The sequence below is a fragment of the Balearica regulorum genome, chromosome 3 (genome assembly GCF_011004875.1).
Source record: "Balearica regulorum gibbericeps isolate bBalReg1 chromosome 3, bBalReg1.pri, whole genome shotgun sequence".
In the NCBI taxonomy this organism is placed as follows: domain Eukaryota; kingdom Metazoa; phylum Chordata; class Aves; order Gruiformes; family Gruidae; genus Balearica; species Balearica regulorum.
The window spans coordinates 93,187,104-93,210,893 of NC_046186.1; the positions used below are offsets into that span (position 1 = coordinate 93,187,104).

At 34.8% G+C, this 23,790-nt stretch overlaps 1 protein-coding gene across 6 annotated transcripts in view; it reads right to left on the reverse strand.

Moving 5' to 3' along the window:
* BTBD9 (BTB domain containing 9) overlaps positions 1-23,790 on the reverse strand; it is a 124,392-nt gene that overhangs the window by 91,877 nt on the left and 8,725 nt on the right. For 2 of the 6 annotated variants that reach the window (XM_075749003.1, XM_075749006.1), the window contains exons 3-7: positions 23,480-23,545; positions 21,899-22,262; positions 20,030-20,294; positions 17,885-18,104; positions 13,906-14,025 (exon numbers count right to left, since the gene is read on the reverse strand). In XM_075749003.1, the coding sequence (XP_075605118.1) occupies positions 13,906-14,025; positions 17,885-18,104; positions 20,030-20,294; positions 21,899-22,243 (950 nt within the window). In that variant the 5' untranslated portion in view covers positions 22,244-22,262; positions 23,480-23,545. Of the gene's footprint in view, positions 1-13,905; positions 14,026-17,884; positions 18,105-20,029; positions 20,295-21,898; positions 22,263-23,334; positions 23,546-23,790 lie in introns of all 6 variants that reach the window. The other 4 variants (XM_075749000.1, XM_075749001.1, XM_075749002.1 and 1 more) reach the window with 3 other exon arrangements.

Consider the following 23,790-nt stretch of genomic DNA (forward strand, 5'->3'; position numbering starts at 1 on the left):
ACAAACATTCCCTCAAAGAAACGCTCATCTCTTCCATTACATGCACATGTCCCATTCATAACATGAATGCCCCTAAGCGGAAACAATTCCCAAAGGAAACAGGAATTAGTCACACCATTTTGCTGCAGGCATTCGACTTGGGGAGCTACACTGTGGGAAGAGTCACCTGAGGTTCCCCAGGACTGTCAGTGAATATAAAAAGGCTCCTCTAAAAGGCATTCAAAACACCACATCTAGGTTCACTGCTCTCTACTAAATATATGTGCAATGTAGCAAGATTAGACTCCTCCAGCAATTTGTGGTACCTTTCATTGGCCTCTAGAATTATGTTGCTGTGAAGTCAGCCAACTTTTATCCTTCTCAGACTGTTTCTGTGAAACATTACATGGTTCCGTGCTGTAACAAATTTGACAGAAGTGGTCTCCAAACGATTCTTAAGTACTAGAAAAGTAAATACCTAGCAGTAAATACCTAGTAAATACCTAGCAGCACATTTTTCTGCAGAGCATCTCACATGTCGTATGAAAACTAAAGCGAGAATCTGCACTTCTACAGCATTTACACTGATGATAAGAAACAAACAGATCCACAAGGCAAATTGGCTTAAGAACAGTCTCCTAAATTTTTCATTGAAGTTGTAGTAACAGAAGAATTCTTAATAATTAACCAGTTATGAAAAAAACATAAAGGAACCAACTTTTGTCAAAGAAGAATGAATTATTGGCATGTATTTTCCATACTATTACTCTGTAAACCAACTGTGCAAGTTAGAATTACTAACTATATAACTAAAATTTCTAGAAGATAATAATTTTCTAGTTACTTTACCATGCCCATCAGCAGGACGGAAAGATGTGTCTTTTGAACGATCAAGACAGTTTGGCTATGATTTTCTTTGCATTCATATAGGTGACAGGAAGAGTTTTGGTGGCTGTAGATACTTTTCCTACTCGCTTGCTTGTGTATCTTTACTACAAACCTCACAAGTTCAACTTGCATAGGATCAACTTTCATGGATCTCTCATTCTCTACATAATAAGAGTGTCAGTCAGCTGTGAAAATAATATGTTCTAAACATGCTGTTGACCCCAAACTTTCTTAGTATATTCATTTCCAGACCCCTGTGGGGAAGACCAGTCAGGTGCTAGATGAGATGGTGCCAACACACGGTCAGATGCTAGAGGATGGTAAAGAGCCTTCTGTATCCTCCCAGAAATCAGGTGACGCATAGATGATGGAGATGCACAGGTAACTACAAACCTTCCATAATACAAAGGATAAAAAGGGTTTAAGAAGTCTGAAAAAATAGATTTTCTAACAGTGAACAGCAGCTTCTGTTAAAATGATGAATTACACGGTCTTCTGTGTAAATTACATACAAGTATGGCGAACCCCTTGACTGTAATTCAGTACTCGTCAATGTGTCTGACTACTGTTGATGATACGAGGAACATTCTCTTATTACTAATCTGCAGTATGTCAATCCGCAGCAAGAGGATAAAATACGTTCATAGTTTCTAGTTTCACCCAAGAGTGAATTATTTCAATTTCATTCATTTTCACTCCAAAGAAATAATATAGATTTGCCATATTGAAACAATTTGTTTCCCTTTCATTTACACACTTATCCGTGAAGGCAAGATGAAATATGACACAGGAAGTCATCTCGCTTTATAGCTGTTATATATGCTTTATAATTTACTACAAACTGGAATCATCAGCAATAATGTCTTCCAGCCCTTCACCCTATTTTGATCTACTGAAGTTTTAAAATCAGTTTTCATCAAAATATATATTAAATCCTTCCCTTAAAAAAAGGGGATGAACTACAAACTGAATGGGAAGAGTGTCTATGTGTACACACACACCTAGTGTTCCTCCCATTCTTAGTTTTCCCACCTATTAAACTCAGAATCAAAAATACCCTCATAAAAAAGAAACGAACCAAAAATAACCCTCACTCTCCAAATAAAACATTAACACCACTAGTTAAACTGAAAAAAATAATTAAATCGTCTTAAGTCAATGAAAGTCTTCATAAATACTCCTTTTACACAGAAAAATTGTCTTGCTACCAATACCATAATAAAAGTAGTAAAAATAACAGTAACAGTAATTTAAAAAGCCAATCTCAGTAGTTCTTAGAAGTGAATTTTATCTGATAAAAAACTTATTAATATGCACTGAAGAACATAACTGCTGTATGGAAACACCCTAAGGCACAATTGACTGCATGCCTTAATATTATGTACTCATAATTTACTCGTGATTTTTTCACATGTCCAAACATATGACATTTAAACTCTTAATTTTTAGACTCTAAAAAGCTTGTTACAGAAACAGTAATGCATTACTTTATTTAAAAGAGCAATTAATTCAAAATAAAGTTATTTTTAAACTCCATTATCCAAATGTTGACAGCATAAAGAGAGCAAGGGCTTCTGGTAAGTTAATGTAAAAATGAACATGTAACGTCAAATCACATGGAAAGTTAGTATAAATTCCCCCCTCACAAATCCTACACATTTGAAAAATCAAGTGCCTCAGAAAAAACCTCAAGTTCTTCAAATTCATAATGGCTTTTCATGAGTTTTCCAATCCAGTTTAATTGTAACCACTTAAAAATATATCAGCAAAACAGTCAAATTCCTGCCCTCAACTCTACATAGGAGGACTTGAAAGAAAACAATTATTTTAACTTCAGAATGTTTCACTCATTTAAAGAGACTATATTTCAAGTCATTAACTAAAATAATAATAATAAAAAAATTAAAATCCTGCATGTCCATCCTCTCCCTCAAAATAGATATTGCATAACTTGAGAAACTTCCCAGATAAGTTTAGAGAGAGATTTTGGAAAACGGAAACAAAAAACCCACATTCAATTTTAGCTTCTAAAGTATATCAGAAAATTAATCTTTGTAAATAGCGTGTAAACTTCAACGCAAAAGAAATACTGCCAAATCCTACTTTTTCAAGCTTTAATACATGAATTGAACAAAAATGCAAGTCTCATGTGAGTCACATGGTCGGTCAAAGAATTGTGAAAGCCAAAAGAAGATTTTTCATTCGCAAAATACTGTCAATATTAAGAAAAGAGCCATGAAAGCTATGATCTCGTTTCTAAGCAGCCCAGGAAAGTTCTCGTTAGCACAGTCTCCTAGCCTGCAGATGAAAGTACGCTTTTTTGGGTAGCCAAATGCCAGGAGGTGGTGGGGAAATCACTGAAATATTGCACATCATTGTGAGGGGTGCCGAGAACACAAGAGAGCGCCGTGCACATTTGCTTTATGCAGTGGCTACTGAGCTTTTGGAATTTGCTGCCACTAGAAGCTGTGGAAGCAGTTGGAAACCGCCGGATCAGAGAAGGACCTTAGATAAATGAAAGGCCAAGTACACTAATGGGACAGGGAGAGGTGTAAGGAGAAGGGAACACTGAGGACGGCCGGGCTCATAGGCTCTCCCTAACCAGCATCTCCTGCTCTTGGGGTCTGAGACAGGACACAGGGCTAGGTGCCCCCTTGGTCTGACTCAACAGGGCCCTTAGGTTGTTAATGAGAATGCAGCTTGATTAGCCAACTTTGCAATTTGTCGTTAGAAGAGACAGGATAATTGAATCAAACAGAATACAGATTTAGAAATCAATACTTAATACACCTTGCATCACTGCTGTTATTCCCCAATACAAACAACAAATAAAATGGTATGAAGAAAAGTAATGAAGCCACTACTTTACTGATCACTAATGATGTGACTTACAGTATCTAAAGTTTCCTAAAAGATCTTTATTATATCTCCAGTGAAGTATGGAAATGTGTCCCAATCTTACAAATTAAAAACAAGCATGAAAATATAAAGCTGTAAAAAGTGCTTTGTGGTAAAAATCAAAACCCAAAAGCAGAATCTGTTATAAAGATCACTCTTTCTCTCTTTTAGAAGGCATTACAAATAATACACTAACTGCTGTCAGTAGCAGCCTAAAAATGATAAATCACATCTGGTTTTCATGTAATTATCCCTACTGTAAAACCCACTATCTTTTAAAACCTTTTTTCACTTGCATTGAGTTTTTCTTTCCCCAAACATGCTGTATTTTCTCTGTGTGATCTCTCTCTTCCATTGCTTTCTTTCCTTCACACACTCATTTCTGTCAGTTGAAGATGCTTATGCACACTTTCACAGCGTGTCTGATTTCCTATAAATTTGATTTGCTGTCAGACCCAATTTGTTAATTTTTATTTATTGGTCTTTTCAGCTTGGTTTTTAATTTTCAACTGTTTGTGTCCTATCTTCTCCTGTATTAGGAGGTGAATATTCCTTTCATTTTTAAAAGCTACATCAAATGGAACTATCCCCCTAATCCTCCCACTTGAAACTAAGATAAGAAAGAGCAAGTACAATCCAAGCTCAAGAAGCTCAAGTTCAACACCAGTTCTACAAGCTTCTTTTGAGCAGAAAAAGAACACTGAATAAAACAGTTTAGTTTATGGCTTTCCCATTCATACACTGGTTTACACCTTTAAAAAGTGCTACACAGAATATAAGACGAGGTTTGTGAAAAAAATCAAGTTTAACCACAGACAAATTTGCTTTACTATAAAATTTTTAACGTCGTCCAAATTACTCCACAACTGAGATTGGCCTAGTGTTGGCTGGCAGATGGCTGTTTTATAAACTTAGAAACTGAAAAGTGATCCAAGTGTATTATTTGTTTTTTGTATACAATTTGAATATTCATAATGTGTAATTTTAAGTGTGGTACAGTGTTTCAGACACACATCAACAAACCATGCCCATTATCTACTGAGAAATGGGGAAAAAGAGAAATACTTTATACAATAACATCAAAAAACTTCAGGCTATCACTGATCAACAACCTAAAATAAACCAGAATTCTTACAAATTTGGCAAAACAAGATTTCCTTTTGTAAAAGCCTGTCTTTGTAAATACACATGGCAAGTTTTCACAGTCAATTCTAGCTCTTGGAGTGTAACCGAAATCACAGAAGTAGATTTAAAGAAAAAAAAGTGTTGATGATGCCTTTTAAACACGGATTTGTCTTATGTAACATTACCTTTAAAACACAACTTGCTGTAGAATTATTATGAACAATTTGATAATTTAGTTTTTAGGTGTATCTTTATGTATAGCAGAATAACTACTGATAATTTGCATCTATGTCAGATCTCTTATGAGGTGAAAGAGCTTAAAAAAAAGACCTAGAAACAATTTACAGTTTAAGAAACTCACAATGAATACATCAAAATTCAGAATACATAGAAATTCTAACCATCTTACAAAAACCCCTGCTTGTTATTATGTCACACATGAGAAATATGTAATCTAGATCCCTTAAAAAGTTAATGGTTTCTTCTAAACTAGAAACCAAAAAATAATAACAGAACAGACTATATTTTTTTATAAATCATATCCAACAAACTGGATCGGCAGGCACTCTCTCACATTTCTCAGGTATTTCTATACAAGCTATATTGACCCCCTACACACGCTTTTTTTCAGACAAATACTCATTTTCAGAGGATGAGCTGTCTGGCAGGTTGTCATCAACAGCTTAAATGCACACTAGCTTTTTTGCTTTTCCTCAAAGCTGAGTTGGGCTCTTTAGGTTAGGATAACTGAAATTACTATGGCAGAAACAGAGAAGGAATTTGAGAAGAAAAAAGCTGCCTTGATATAGTTCTTGATGGAAAGTGTTATTGATTATGCCTGTAGAGAAAGGAGATTCTACATCACTAGGACCACATTTGGAACTGAAATTAGAGGTGCAAGCTTAAGATCAAAAGTACACATTATCTGCAATGAAGAAAGGGATCTTTTAAATCAATAAACACTCTGTCCCAGACGAGGCAACAGCTTTCTTGGATCCTGTGTAGATGATCTACATTGTTTGAAAAATCTGAGACAATTGCCTTATCTTAGGAAAATAAAAAAAGTGCCAGATTGAACACATACTGGGAAAAAAAGATATTTAAACACTGGAAGATAGAAAGAAAATCAAACAGCACCTAGTCACTAAAACAGAGACTTCAGGAAATCATTTCCTTGTATTTCACAAAGTTAAAAAGGAAGGTATTGGAAACATGCCAATAAAGATTCCTCAGTATGACCACTTCTACTAGAAAGACTGCTTAGCTCCTCTCCTCACTCCATTAAAAAAAAAAAAAAAAAACCACAAAAAAGAAAATTGTACACCTGCAGTGAAAATTGTTTTGTGAAAATAACATCAGTGAAAACCCTCAAAGGTCTGGAGTGACATTTCAAAATTGCTTTCTTTTAATAATACGTTTCTGTAATACAAACCAAGATAATTTTTTACTTATCTCTAGACATTACATTATCACTGTATTACATACATATTTGAACTAGGGCAAGATTTTAAGATTTCAGTTACCCAGAAAGGAAAAAAAGATAATTTGTATTATGCAGCAAGGCTTGTTCTCCCCCCCCCCGCCCCAAACTCTGAAATATCAGCATATCTGCCCAGTTAGAAACAAAATACTTACACAACAGTCAATGCTTCCCAAAGCACAGTACAAATAAAGTAACTAATCAACATGTCGCCTATGCATTTCTCCAGTGCAGTAATGAAGGTAAAGACAGTTTCAGTTGCCCCAGTTTATTTATTCCATTTGTAAGAAGTCCTTTTCTAAGGATATAAATGACTTAGTGATGAAAATCTTTTCAAATGCTTTTCAGACTGACTGAAGGCCTTACCAGAGCTCCTGCCAGCAACTCTTAGTCTACGTATTTCAGTTAAGTCAGTGATGTAGTAGAGTTGCATTTTAAGTTAAAACAATGTTCAAAAGCCTCTTTTGGATAGCTATGTGCTTTTTCTAAACTGTTCTCCACTGGGGAAGAAAGCAGAATTACTTGCTTAAAAAAGCTAGTGCTAAAATAGATCTGCAGATACTGCTTTCTTCTCAGTTTATTTCAGGTACCTGTGACCATGCTTCAATTGCTCAAGAGTTAACACCTCGCTTGTTTCAACATCTTCTTAAACTGAACCATATTTGGAATGCCTTTTGGCAAATTATTATCCACTAAGTTTCCACCAAGCACAGGAAAACTGCAAAATGGGTACCTACTACAGATAGGGATGTCAGAGACCTACTGGTAAGGCAGAAGGTGAGACGTTGCTGCCTAATCAGTAACTAATTTCAATGAGTTACTCTCCTGAGTGGAAAGAAAAATAAAATGACTGCACCATCACCAGCATAAAGCACAGGTAATCTGAGGCTGCCTAGCCCGGAAGAAAATTAAAGAAAAAAAATAATCTTGTCTAGCCTATACTTGAAAAAACACATCTCTCTGCATGTAACTACCTGCAAAATAATTGTGCACAACTACCGACATTTCTTAGTTTAGAAATGCATTAGTACTGAAACATTTACTCTTTTTTACATTTTGCTTTTTTCAATGCTCAGGGGACAGGCCCTACAATTTAATTTGTCTCCACTCAGGCAGAGGACTACGAATGGTATAATCACTGGTTGCAAAAACTGTTGATGCACTGAACAAAAAAACCCCACCCAGTATCATCAATGCTTAATAAAAGGCAAGAAATTCTCTCTTCACTGATAAATGCATTTAATACACAAGTATATCTTCTAAAGTAAAAATAATTCTACACCGCATTTTCTATAGCAGCCAAGTACTTCAAGGGAAACATGGAACACTTAGACATATTATAACACTACTAATTCAACCTACCAGTATTAGAAAACCTCAACATTTTTCAATTTAAAACAGATTTTTAAAAAAGTGGAAAAAGAATACGCTTAAACAATTTCCTACATGTTCAGCGTTATTCTACAGGCATCTATCAGTTCTTTTAATAGAAACATGCTTTAGGACCAAAAATTTATGCAGTAATAATTAATTAATAATTCCCTTTGATTAGTAAGATTAGAATATCTCAAGAAGAGATAAGACAATGAAATAGTAGCAAATGCAGATTAAAATTGACCCTTTTCTCCTTTCATTATCTTTTTCAAATTCTGGTGTTACTGACAAAATAGCATTACTTTTCAAACTATAAATTGGTCTGGTTGGGCAAATACCCACCCCCAATTAAAACTCGGCATCATCCAATGTCAGATGAAACACGGCAAACGCATTGAGAGTTTTCTTCTGATTTAAGGTACCATCTCTGTACTTGCTCTCTCTATAGCAAAAACTGGAACGCTTCTGTAGATCTGGGCAGTTTAGTGCACAAGCACAACATACACTAGAAAAAACAGTTTTACTACAGGAGTTTAAACAGAAAGACAGTAAGTCTTTTAAACTTTTATTATAGTGACACCTTGTGGCTACATTTGCTTATTTTGATATCTCAAAATTGTTCATTTTCTGGTAATTGCTTTAACAAAGTTCTTCAAAATTTGTGGTCTAGGACAAACTAAAAAGATGAAGCCGCAAAACAAAAATGAGAGAAAGAAAAGTGAGAAGGATAAAACAGTGAATAGCATTGCCTGTTCAAAGATCTTTAGAGGTATTAACATCCACTTAATGTATTTGCGCATTTTTATTCCAAAAAAGAGGGCTGTGCATTAGAATCACTGCTCTAACTGCTACCTCGATTTCAAAATCTGCCTTTTTTTTCCATTAATGTACTATTGTTGCTTACCCATATTCAAACAAATATCCACGTGGGTTATGAACAATACCCTATAAGCAGCTCTTTTGTGATTTTTATCACTGATTTCTTGAAACACAACACAATTCAATATTGTCAGGACTCTGGACTAAGTGCTATGTAAGAAAGAGTTAACTTTTTAATATAATCAAGAAGATGGTATTAACTTTTTCAGGTTAAAGACAGGGTAAACAGTTGACTTATTTAACAAGTACATATTAAAAATATTTGGAAATAGGAAAGAAAAATATTCACTTCAAAAATCAGTAAAAAACCACAGAAGGATAACAAATACACAACCATTCTCTTCTACATCTTCGTAACTATTAAAAGAGGAAGCTGGAATAACTATGAACCTGACACTTGTTCCTAACTGTGACAGGAACCTGCTTACATGACTATTTTCCATCTCCCGTCTTCCCCTTAAAGAAAGTCTTCAGCTCGACATGAAAATTGCTATACAAGTGCTAACAATGAAATTAGCACCAAAAGAAATTCTAAAAAAAAAAAAAAAAAAAAAATACAGTATCATATCAATAAAGAAAAAATTACCCTGTAATCCCACTCTCTTACTTGCTTTTTCTGCATAGTATATGGCTGTTCTAAAAGTATTTAAAGCAAAAATTAAAAGTCTAAAATACAGTTATGTCAATAAAAAGCCCAGGTATTATACCTAGCATTTTCTCTTACTAAAAAGCAAACCCAAAAAAACCCAGCAAACAAAACAAAAAAAAAATACAGCAACACCTTCTCACCTGTTACACCAAGCTTCGATGCCTAAGAAATAATCTTCCTTGTACAATTTAGCTTGTATACCTAAATCAGAGATTACATCCTACAAATCAGAAATAAATCATCTTCTATGTGTGAGTAAGCGTAAACAATCTTCTCATCTCCATTTCTTTACAGGATTTCAGAGTCTTTCATCACTGCCCTTCCATATTCCATCTATTAATCTAGACAAAGGTTATGGCTGGCAAAAGTTATTCTGAACCTATTAAAACATAGACTGGAGCATACAAGTAAGTAACAGGAAAAAGAAAAGAGTGTAAATAATCTTACATTACTTACTTGATTCTGCCTAATCAGTTTGGATGGCCTAGTATGTGCTTTGCCAAGTACAAATTATCTTTCATGGGAAGCACAGCAATGCCCCTAACTCTAACACTGTTGTGAATATTCCACAATGCTCCATATATCAAAAAAAACCCAAAGTCATGATAGAGACTATGACACACATAATACAATAAATGACTTGTTAGAGAGACTGAACTGGTCTTAATTCATTGTGGTATAAATTATTTACTTTATTTACCAACGAACTGCCAGAAGGTTGCAGTTTTTTCATCTGGCTAGTTTGAAAGAGGCATTGATTGTAGAGTTGAAAATGGATAAATTTACTTAAGAGGAAGGTGAAAGGTTTTCAAAAAACAAATAAAAATCCCGACCTGCACCATGCAAATATAAGATACACCCCATCAATTTTTATGCCCATGGAAATGTTTGAATAGCTTCTTAAAACTCAGGTGAACACATTAGTTCAGCCCTTGACAGCTCTCACCTTGTACAACTAATATTTATGTGAAAGGAAACTCAGAAAGGCAACTAACCTTGCCTAATGTTACAGGGCTCATATTCTCTTTATATTCTATGTTTCAACAATTGCTCTAGTATATCAGACACAGAGTGTCCTTCAACAATGCATACAGAATCTGGCACATTCTACTCCTTTGCTTCAAAAAAAGTGTAAATAAAAACCACAGTCAATAACCCTAGTCTCCAATTTTCCATTACTACTCAGAAGTCATCCTATATAGTGAGGCCATAAAGCACTTTGAGCTAAAATCAACTTTTTCAAAAATAAAAATTAAAAAAAAAACCAAACAACTAAAAAACTCACCAAAACCCCAAACACCACCTATCTCAAATCTATACGGGTAAGAAACTGCACTGTGAAAAGATACTTAGTCCAGCATCTTCCACTGACAACACATACAAACCTTTAAAAAAAATTGCTGCATGGTTCCCTCAGTTGTTGCTTGCAAAGAGATTATTATCTGCATTATTAAGACAAAAGGGGAATAAATAAATGGCAAGAAGACAGAGCAAAACACAATACTTGCAATGCACTCCTCAGTACTGCTGGCCATGAACAGGAGAATTTTGGGACTGGGACTTGTCACACTGACTCAAGAGTACACAGCACAAGCAGTGTGGAGCGATATGAAAACATAACTAGATTTGGATGTAAATAATGTATTTATTAACGTAGTGTTAATAAAATCTGAGTGATTTGCTGAATTGCATTACAGACTTCCTTTAAAAATGGAGCAGGCATTTACAATTTCAAATGAAATAATGGGTGTTCTTCATTATCTGTTGATAATCTGGTAACAATTTCTTTCTAGACAGAGCATATAAAACACTTAAAACTTACCCGTGCTTTGATAAGCACACAAGACTTATCTATAAAAACAGAATATCAGAAATTAAAAGAATACATGCTGACAATCTCATACTAGCTCACATTTTCAATCTGTGCTCACAACGCTGGAGATCATATCTCTTTTAGATGACAAAAAATTATGTATTTTAGGATTACTGTTTTGTGTATGTTAGTATCCTAGAGATAACTAATTTAGCTCATTTAAGTAAACTACTTAGTAAACATAAGTAGTAAAACTACTTTATGTTGAGGTTTTTGTGATTATGTATTTAGAGGCAGAAAGAAATAATCCAGTCCTCCTTTCTCTACAGAATATTAATTAAAAGTGAGATAAATAAAAATCTCAAATACTAATATGTATGTGTACATAACCTCCCTTACTCAAAGCCTCTCTTCTGGAGGTCAGCTGGTCCAAACCCCCAATTAAAGCAGAGCCAACCTTCAAGTTGGACCTATTTACATTAACACAAACAAACACATAGTTCTTAACATGGAGCTTCTCAAAAAAAAAGTCAGCAATTTTAGGTCTCTAATTACATTTAAAATAGCCTTTTCTTTTTATTTACAGGAAAAAAAATAAAAAGAACAGTAAATTATAGTCACAGTACTTTTACTCGACTGGCAAATGCACTCAATATAATGTAGGCTTCAATTCACTGATGTAAAGAGAGATTACAGAACAGTCTTACCTAAACTACCCTGAATTATCACATTGAGTCACAACCGAGAACTCCTATTGCTTTAAGGTTACTGCTCCTTAACAATAAGTACTCATAAACTTATGCTGCTACATGACTTTCTCTTTAGCTCTTTCACTTGCTCTTCAAAGTAGCTGCACCTCCAGGGAATTTCCCACCACTCTGTGGATACGATAATGAGGAGCAGAGATTTATAGAAAATAACAGGTTTACTGGGGATCGTGGAGCAGAACAGGAAAAGTGAGAGGCATGAGGACTATGTGATAAGGAAATCTGTGCTGTAGTTACCTGGACAACTGTATACTTCAAATATGTGCTAAAATAAAATTGCAAAGGGGAGGTTTCCAGGTGTTTTGTGCATGCATTTAAGTAGATAATATATAGCTGTGTGTACAAAAACACCACACGATATTAACTCCCTCCTGGCAATCTGCTCCTCCAACAGAGGGCAAGGGACTTACCGAGGTTTAAGAGACCATACAAGAGGTCATTTTTTGCCAAAAAAAAAAAAAAAAAAGTAAGGTACCACCTAAAACTCTGGAATAACCTCCTCTCCACTCTTCTCTCACTGCACTTTCAGGCGAGGCTACAAAGAGCCTTCACTAAAGCAGAACAATGATGCTTTCAAAACATTGTGCAGACACACGCAGTGATGAAGATAGCTGAGGGAGGGGATGACAAACAGAGCAACTGATGTTGAAATACAAAAATCACTTTCAGGTAAGTCTTTGGATGAGGCCAAAGAATCACTGGTCTTTTGAAAGATGATTCAGGGAAGTCCCACCATAATACCCTAGATCTCTTCAAATCTTCTTGCTAATATGATGGAAGGAAAAAAGGTCTGCTTACTAACAATCTGTCTATTCTGCACCAAGGTAAGGTCACACACACACAAAAAAGATATCCCCAGGAAATGTAAAACACTTATAAACTCCATGACGCATTTCATTACTGCTAGATGATTTATCACAGACATCTTTAAGCAAAAATTTATCAGGTATACACACCAACAAGAGGACAGCACCAACCATTTCAGAAAGAGAAAATAGGAACATCAGAATCATAAACCTTACAAGGAAAAGGTGAGAATGCCTTTGTTTTTATCAGGAAAAACAAATTTCAAGTCAGTTACATTCAGTAAGGACTTACTAAAAGCAGAGGGAGGCTGAGAAATAGTTACCTGAGGAGGAGAGACAGGCAAGTGACCCACCAACCAGACTCTTTCCCCATAGACTACACCTGTTTGCCAGCAACCCTATGTTGCAGACGTCACTCTTTGGGGAAAAGAAAGCACTTCCCCTCCTTGGGGATTCCCAGAGTTGCTGCACTGATTAAAAAGTTTGCGTCTACAGAATAGTTACCACAATACAGGACATTTCCTTTTTTGAGTCATAGACCCAAAATCTAATGATGTTAGATCTAACACCTTTGGAATCTACAGATTGTGGCCTCTCTAGCAATGAGCTCAATTCAGTTTTTGGATTAGACAGCTTCAATGCGATCGTAAGCCTTTTCCAGAATTCCCAGCACCTACAGTAAAAAGATATCATCGCTTTTATAATGATTAAGCCCATTGAGCTGCTTTGGTTTACACAAAGCATTGCTCAAATCTACTTAGTCCTAACTGTCCCCTTCCTCTCTTTCACAACTGCTTAAAACACTCTTCCAATGCAACGGCAGAAAATATATAAAATATAAAAATACATTTCCAAGTTGTATAGCAAATATGTAAACACATTTTTAACATTTTGGCAGTCAAGGAATGATGCTTACTACTTAGTGGAAAAAAAGCCCAAAACATCAGCTGCAAGACAAAGAGCAAGTATGACTCAAAAAAAAAAAAGAAAAAAAGAAAGGAAGGAGAAAGAGACACATGATGGAAGCATCAGAGTTTTCAAAATAAGATGCCTGCAATTTATCATCTATATTTATATTTTAAAAGCATCCACCAAGATAGACGATTTTATTTTTTTAAGACAGCTGATGAAAGTTGTGTATACTATACATTATCAGAAACACATAATGCAGTAGCAAAATCCAGCAACTCATTCTGGTGTCAACGTTATTTAACGATAGCCATGAAACATTACATTGACGAACTAACCTGCAGACACGGGCAGGAAAATACAGGTTCTGCCACGACCGACAGAGGTATTTAGAGTGATCGATAACCCGAATCCAGTCTAACTCATCCATGGACACCTCAATGTAGTAGGAATAAGACCTATGGATTGTCAAAAACACTGGTTAGAATACGAGCAGCCACATCTTAGGTATTAAATTTTACACTTTCTTCTGGATTTTCAGTTGTGCTGAAAGGAAGGCTATTTGTTCCTACCTACAGGCCTGTATCTAAGATTTTTAAGAGATCCCTATTTTCAAACTAGCTGTGAAAATAAACTAACATGCAGTTATGTTTAGAGATGTTTTCAGAATGACTTAAAAATATCCCACTTGGAATCTGCAATAATTAGATGAGACCATTGTCCCTCAAAAAACGCAATGGAGACTTTCAACTCAGTCATAAAAATAATCATTTGTATTCCTTCTGTGTGGAATAAATCTAAAATACCAGTGATACAGTTATTTCTATTGCCATATCAATAAAGAAAAATCAAAAAGCATTCCGCAGATCAAAAATGCAAATTCAAACCCTTCACTTGAAAAACGCAAATTTACTTTACGATCATTTTCTCGCTGATGTTCTTCTTCACTTCTGACCTTAAGTCTATCACTACTTACTTACACACCCCAAAATTACCTCATCAAAAATAAAAAATAAAAGTCACCAACACAATCTGTGTCTTCCTCTTGCTTATCAATTGTTTAGCTTATAGTCTGCTGTTAGAAAAAGCAAACCCAAACTAAAACTTAAAAGCCACAGCTATTTCCATGTTATACCTACAACAGTGATACTCAGAATAAGGCAGAAACTCCACTTGTGGATCAGCAAATCATGAAATATGTTTCAGAATATTTTCTTTCTGTTAATGTACTAGTCTGCAACATTCACAGGCATTTCAACAGCACAATGTTAGCACTTATCCTCCTTTCACACTGAGTTCTAAAGGAAGAGTTGCTCTTCCAGAGTTCTACAAAGACATTTTTTGTTAAACATTAATGCCTTTGTGAATATTTCAAATTTTTTGCCAAGGACTTAGAGGGGTAGATGTCTAAAGTGGTATTGTTTCAAAATTCTTAAAATGTTAGGTAACACTGTTAATAGCAATTTATGCACTTAGAAAGGTAATGCAAAGTCTTTAAGATGGCAATTGCATAATCAGCTTTCACATTCACACCAACCAGATGTGTAATATTCACAACTCATATAAATGCACTGTGTTTTAGCAACAATAATATTATTATTACTAACCCATGCATATTTGACCAAATTAGGCTCGAGCATTTTACAGTTTGAGTAGCTTGGATTCAAAAGTTACTGTCTGTCCCCTGGGTGGTGAGAATTTAGGGATTCTCATGTCACCATTGCTAGGCTAAAGTAAATTTGCAACCAATACACAACATGCTATTTTTTGTTTATTTCTGAAGGTACCAAGCAAAGAAAAATTATCTCAAAAATACAGTTCCGTTATCATACACAAGGCATATGTATATGCCTACTCTGCCTTTTATTTTTCTTAAGGATAGCATCTTTTGTGCAGAGGTAATTTGGACAGCCAGTCTCCTTAGCACTTTTATATCTAAAATTCATCTGTTAATAACACCTCTAAAAAGAGGCACAACACACATCTGTTAGTTTGTATTTGGTTCTGTTAAGAATGTACATTATCTCTATAAAGATATCCAACAGACCAGAGCTTCACAGAGACAGTTAAAATGACTAAGTAGTTTAAAAAGATGTTCAATAAGAAGCCATCACGCACTTGAACAGTTGCTAAAACATCTCCTTTGGAGACATTATTCATGTATCCCATGAGAAAGATGCAGATAAGTGCTGGCAATTCTTACACTAAAAGAGTATACAAGATGAAAAGATCTCTAGAAAAAGCGAGGACAATCTTAGAGCAAGTTCCTTAAGGTCTTGGCTGGTAAAGTTCTGCATACCTCCAAGGACTGATATCCATGCCCACTCTGGGCAAACTCTTCCCATGTTCAACTACCCCGTTATGAATTATTTTCCTAATATTTATTAGAAAATCTTGTTGTTTGTGTCCACCACTCTTTGCCCTCCTCAGCACACACAGCTGTAAGAGGAGTCTGGGCCTGTATTCTCTATATTCTTCCATGAAATAGGTGAATAGCACTAAGTTACCCCTTCTAAGCCTTCTCCTCTTAAAAAAAGGAAGTTCTCTCAGCATCTCCTCGTACATCATGTGCTCAAGCCCTCATCATTTTGGTGTCCTGCTGAACTCACTCCAGTACATCAGTATCTTATACTAAGGAGCCCAGAACTGGAAAAAATACTCCAAATGTCTCCTTTTCCATTTATCTCCGACAGTTGAGCTACTGGGGGGAAAAACCTGACAATTCAGGTACTACACCTGAGAAGAAGAAAAAGGAAGTCCAACAGCAAACTTTTCACAGAAAAACAAAAAAGTCAGGATAACACAGAAACTAGATCCTAAACCTATGTACCCTCAGTATTTTATGAAGACAAAAACCCCAAAGATGGACCCAAAAGAGGTCCATCTTGTCTGATATTCTGCCACTAACAATGGTTTGTTCTACAGGTTTCAGAGGAAGGGCATAGGACTCCAAGCAACAGATAATTTTTTTAATAAATTGTCCCAAGAAGGGCTTTACCCTGAGTTTCAGCAGCTGCTGATCTATGCCTTGCAGGTGAGGGGGACTTTACCAGTTACAAGCTCTCTAAAAATTGTTAGAGAATATGTCATTATTAATAAGTCTCTAATACTTTTTCAAATTTTATAAAATTGGTTGAGAATTGGTTTATAAATTCAATTGATCACCTGGGACAAGTAGTATAATATTGTATGAAGCAGGTCCTTGTACCTTCAAAGTTTAACTTTTCAATCTTTCCAGAAGGAATAGAGCAGAAGCATAAATTTCAGTCGAACTGAATCAGGAGAACTTACTTGAAACAATTCAATAGCTAAAAATTCATGCAGTTTGTTTTGAATGATTAATAACTGTAATTTAAATTTTAAAAATAATTTAATTTACAAAAAATAAAAATAAAAATCAATAAAACATTAGTATGCTGTTCTAAAATAACACGGCTTAGTTAAGAAAACAAAATGCAACTGTTTTGCAATTCTAAACTGTCTGGAAGTAATATAAAATTAATCTTTTATCAGAAAGGTAATAATGTATTAAAAGTATAAGTAGCTAGTTTTATTGGGTTTAGTAGAAAATTGCTTCTGAATACCTGCATGGCAAGTTATAAAATTAATATATTCAATTTGTCAGATAAAAAGAACCTTTTAATTTTCCTACTTAAGCAGTCACTCAGTTGCTCAAAAATGCATGATTTGTTCTTTCATGCATTCCATAGTAATTTAAAGTAGCTGAGCATAAATTGGCTAAGGCATCCATGACAGTTAATACTTCAGTCTCATCATGAAGCGGCTTCTAATAACTACTGTAGTTAGTCAGTAATTCACATTCTAAATAAATTTTACTATCTATGAATTATTGTCAAAGTGTGTTATTTCTTAACATATTGAAAAAATCTGAACAAACAATCCTTCAATGTTTGGAATGTGAATATGTAAAAAATATGTTTTCTGCAAAAGAACTAGAATATTGTTTTTCAAACTGAAATAAAAGCAGTTGAAAACTAAGTGGCAAATAGAAAACAATTAAAAACATTTAAATTACATAAACTTTCATTAGTAATATAAATTATTTAATAAAGACACATAAAATACATTGAAATATTATGAGGTAGTTTAGTATCACAAAATATGGTCTGGTGTGTAACCAACCAAAGCTGCATTTAAAAAAAAACACAGTCTTTTCAAATAAAACTCATCATTGTCATCTCCAACACTGTATCGTGGTGTTTCTATAAAATCTTTAACGACTATTTTGGACTGATCTATTATCACCAGTACAGAATAATGCATTACCTTCCCTTTTTATGTCAGCTTGGCACCTACCGACTATCTCTGTCCCACAGCAGTATTCGGATGTGGTTGATTATTGACGGCTGGCCTAGTTTAATTTCAATTCCAGAACGGCAGTCATCATCGATTGGGTGTCGAGAGAAGCCATGATCCAAGTCATAGTTCTGAGTATCCCCATCTAATAAAGCAGACTTCAGCTCCCCTTTTACAACCTGTGCTCCATACTTCATTGTTGCAATGTTTTCCCCTGGTACTAAGAAGAAAAGGAAGTAATTGCTTAACTTTTATACTCTAATACTGCAAATTAGATGTTCTGAACATCAGCTGTATTAGGTCAGAACAAAGACTTATTGCCAGTATCCTTTCTTGGCCGCAAACACATGCTCAAGGGAAGACAAAGGAAAAAAAAAAAAAAAAAGACAAAAAAAAAAAAAGACGGAAGCATTTTAGAAATTTTGCTTCTTCCATTTCATTTGATGATCCCTAGGTCTTTTATGGTAATAGTAAGTAGTGACCATTTATTAGTATTTACTAGTATAGATACCGGTATGTAGTATCTATACTCTCAGTCCCCTTCATGATTTTACAAAATTTTATTGCACCTTCTTCATTCAATCATCACTTTCCTCCTGGTTTTAAAGTTTTGGTCCATTTAGTATCTCCGTGTGATCAACCTCTCACCATACCTCTTTTTTTTGTTCTAATTTCAACTGGGTTTTTTGTTTGTTTGTTTGTAAAGCTAAACAAAACTGAGTGAAATGGGCAATTTTTGGCTACTTGGGCTTTGAACCAACATGGTAAAGTAAGATTTTTATGTCATCATTTCACAGTAATAAACCTGTTACATCCTAAGAACAGCTATCTTCCATCAAGATTAACGGGGGGATAATGATGCCTAACTCCAACTGCAAAACAGTATGTTGAACCACCACCCTGTTAAAAAGACATTTTTAACAATCTTGCTTAAGGAGAGACTCTAGAAAACATGATCTGAAAGCTAAATGATTAAAAGTTGCCCTTGAATTCTTCAGGCAGATTGGCAAGAGAAGTATGAATTTTAACAGGATGTTAAGTTTGACATCTAAAGAACAGAATTTGAAGTGGTAAAATTTTAACTGTATCATAGTACTACTACGTAAAACCGTCAAACGTACAATGATGAAATTACAAGTGGTCGTCAATGTTTCTACAAACAGAAAAAGTCCCAAGAGCCTAAACTCATACTAAAACAACACAGAATTTCAATTCTCTAAAAAGGTGTGACTTTGACAAAGCTGGAAATTTTGAGATTAGGAGCATATTATTATTGAAACATAAATACACAGAAAAAGAAGTCAGAAAACACCATTTAACTCTTTCAAATTTATCTACTGCACTGGCAACAACATGTCTTGCATGGTAAGACTTTTACAATATCCTAATCTTAAACTCGTATGTTTAAATATTAATATCTGTAACTTCTAAGAGAGAACAAAGTGGAGATGCAGTTCTGAGGAAGCAGTTGTTATTTTCAGGGCTCATCATGCATGACTGACAGACTACAGGCTCTCAAAGAACATTTAACTTTGTTGTTTGCTGTGGGGCAAATACTCTATAAATCACACATTAGATAGCAAACAATGTATTTCTAAAGCTCAGTGTTAGATATTCTTGTTGAATTAACAGAGTACAGACAAGTGTCAAATAAAAGGCTTCTCATATTTTTTAGGCTTCCATTAATACAGTTTTGGAAGACTTGTTTATACTATTTGGACAAGCATGCAAAGAGTAAGAGAAAAATCAAAAGTAGTGGAGAAAAGATGAAAATCTTCATGAAGTAGAAACCAAGTCACTATCAATATAAAACCATTTAAATATCCCGCAGCCAATGCAGTTTTATTTTTAATGTTTTTGCAAAAGCTTTTCTATTAAAATAGCACTTCCTGTAGGAAAATACATTCTTATTACAATATTCATGTTTGAGTAATATCTGAGATACAAAGCAAGAAAACACGCTGACTAGTATTATTTGAGAATAGAAACGGCAAGAACAGTACATAACAAGGTATTTCATTATGTAAGCCTTTTAAAATACATAATAATAGCTAAAAACTCAAAGCACAAACTAACCATATCCTCCAGACAGCTATAGTCACTAAATGAGAAAAAACCAACCAAACAAAAAAACCTGATGCTTACTTAACATGCCCCTGTAGTTGAGGTCCATGTCCCGACTCTCAGAACGAATCTTAATGGCATCTAGGATGGCATCGGGTGACAACAATCCAGAAGGTCTTACAACATTTAGTAGTTCTGTTAGACTCATTAGTGGCAAACGTACTGCTTGCATGATTTCAGCATGGTTTTCCTTGGGGTTATGCTTACACCAATTCATCAAAGCTTGGAAAATGTCCTTCTCAGGAGCTGCAAATGAGTCCCTCAGTACAATACTTAGAAGAGCAGCCTGTGGAAAAAAAATCCACAAATAAACAGAAATAAAATTAAATTTACTTTAAAAAAAAAAAAAAAGAAATTAAAATAAGGCAAAAATTAATGGGTATTTAACTTGCAGTTATTAAAAATAATCTCCAAAGGAGTGACTAGCTGAAACTGTAGCTTGTTTTAGTTACTTATGCAAGAATTATAGAAGCCATCACATAAATAATAGGGAATATTACAAACCCACTGGGAGAAATAAGTCACAATTGAAATGTGGACAACTAATCAAATCAATTTAATTCTAGTTACTACTTCAAATTTACTTTGGAATATAAGAAGTGATTTGGGGATTTGGCAGTATAGTTCAAAACATTCCTTTAAACTTAGGCTTAAGAACACTGATGAGAAAAATAAAGTGTGGCTTGGAATCACCTTTTTAAACTATTTCTAACGATCAGAAATCCCTCCCCCCCCTCCTCGTTTGGTACTAACAGAATCAGCAGGTAAAAACTTCAGTGGCTTTTATTCATGCAAAAATCCCACTCATTGCAAAATGACAATAAAAAGAATTGAGCAGCTCTTTGATTTTCACTTAGCTAGCAGAATAATTAGGAGTTTCCCTAAGAAAAGGATAAATCTCTCTCATATACCAGGACTGGTTATGCCAAAGATGTCATAAAGTATGTGCTTCCCGATGAATGATGTTTGCCAATTTCTTCATTGACAACATGCTCTCAGAGCTCAGATTTAACAAACTGTGCATGACAGAGTGCAGTAGAGAGAAAAAAACATTTTTTCCTCTAGACAACTAATAAGTCAGTCAGCAGAGCGTCTTATACTTATTCAAGGAATAGACCTATCACAGCTTTTCCACTAAAAACACTAAAAAAAATAATTAAATCATCATTCATTCAAGATGCTCTACTGCTTCGTGTGAACACCACTTGAAAACACTCTATCACTATTATGCCCAGCTCAAAAAACACTCTAGAGTAAGTGGAAAATTTCAACATCACAGAACAGCCTGACTTGGGCACAAATATTTATGCATCTAACAACAACAACAAAACCATCACACAAAACCCCAAAACACCCTACACCACCACCATATTATGGAATTTCAGAACACGATGACAATCAGCAATATAAACCACAGCAAGCGCCAGAATGCTTCAGCTTACACAGTAGAAAATCACCCATCACTGAGGCAGCTTATATCAAGAAATTAATAGAATGGGGTATCTTCTGCTATCTTCAAATCTTTATATCCCCTGGGCAGCATTCAGAAGCCAAATTGTATTATTTCAAGAACAGATAAAAAAGATAAATTAAATTAAGATTAGATTGCCTGCTCCCATCTTTTAGAATACTCCATCGGATTTAGTATATTTAGCTATATTGACTGGTCAAAATTAAATACCTAAAAAAATTCAGAACATATCACCAAGATTTTCAGTTCAGCTTGGCTTGAACATTTCCAACAGTCACAGTTTCACTAGTATAAAATGTTACCTGTTAAGCTAAGGTATAAACTTGCATTTGGTGTCCCCGTTAGTATTTTATCGTGAATTTGTATACAGATTAAAATTAACACTTCTAAGGAAAAAAAGGTGCAAACAGAAGATGTACCTTAGAAAGCGACAGGAAGCCTTCGCTGGAGAGCACCTCTTGGGCATTTCTATCCATGAACATACAGCACATACAAGTTAATTTGGGAAGAGAATAGAGACTGGCAACATCAAATGTCATACAGACATTCTGAATATTAAGTATTGTGCAAAGATACTCAGACGTGGAATCCTCCAGTTCTGGGAACCCATATTTATGTGCTAGGCTTAGGAAGTCGAGGAGAACCTCCTCTTTTTCGTCTCGTAGTGTAGCACGACCAGTGTAAATATATTTCAACAGCATGGTAAATGCTTCTGCAGTGGTGTCCTGAAGAGGAATTTCTGCTTCAGGCTGAGATTCTCTCATTCCACCATATAATAATGCTCTATAAGGAAGATAAAATTTGAGAAATTTACATCCTGATAAAAACCAGGCAAAAAGTAGAAAGGAATAAATGACTATTTACAGCAAGGGGAATACAAAGGGGATATGGTTTAAGAATCTACAAAAGAAAAAGCCTTATACTTGGCATTTAAAGTGCAGCTTCTGCTCTTAAAGCAGCTGCACAAGAATAATATTCTAATGCATCATGTTTTTGTCCTACACAACAATTGCTCCACCTCCATTTTGAACAATAGCTTGCGAAGCACAAATTGAGATATGATTCTCATACTATTTTTTTTTTTTTAAATATAATGCTATCAGCGAGAAAGGGGAAAAAAAGAAAAATTGTCAGACAACAAGTGAAACAAATAGTGTGCCACTGTAAGAGCAGTGTCAGGTTAGCAAATCTCAGGATTCTTGATCCTCTATTCCTTACTCTAAACCCAGCAATGGCAACTCTGTTGAAATCCTGTATCTTGAGAAAAATCAAAGTACTTACAATTATTATTTAAAATATGATAGTTTGAACACAATTTACATTCACATTTTAGTTTAGTTATTATCCCTCTGATAAAATTAACTGGAAGATAATTATCAGGAAGTTCTATTAATTACATTTAGTGTGAAAAATGCCCAGCTCTTAGAAAAGCTGGATTAGTATTATTCCTAGTTTTAAAATATATATTCTAACCTGTATCAGTCAGATCTCTTTAAATACTCAATTCCAACGCATCAAAAACTTTCTAATTGTGTATACTCCGTAGAAGCACACCATCCATACTCTGAGAAATCAAAACAATTTTACAGCAGAACTTTTCTGAAGTTATCTTTCTCCTGAATTTGTGAAACTACCTTCAAAATCCAATTTAATGAAGGTCAAAAGAATAACATCATGACATGGTATTTATCTTTTTGTATTTGGACACAATGATTTGATGGGCTGGGAAACATTCACACAGAAAAGGTCACACTCAATGGACAGATGATTACACCGTGAAAAGTTCATAGAGAAACAATGTTTATCTTATCTGCATGAAAATTTCCTGTGAGCCTGACAAAGAGCTATACTTCACCTGAAATAATGGCACCTCGCAGCCAAGATCACTCTGTGTGCTGGAAAACGTTTCTTTTCTACAATAAAAGTAACGTCACTATATTCTTCCCCATTCATTAGAGCACCAATATGCTCTGACAGAATGTGAACATGGTCAATCTCACCCACAGCTGTGTACGGACGAAGGGGATGGCTGTTACTCATCTTGGAGGGATGGTGATATTGATAGCCTAAAGGGAAAAAGAAAACCACCAGTATTATAAAGGGCACAAATATTAAAAAAATGGCAAAGATCACGCTGTGATTACAAAAAAGCAATTAGTGTAAGTTACCATATATTACAAAAAAAGTGAAACCAAGACATTTCCTCTTAAAGTTCATTTACAACAGGACTCGATCCAGTTTGCATCAAGAATTCTAGCTGACAGAAAATATCTCAGAGAACTCTGCCACCTTGTTGTTCTGTCAATCCACT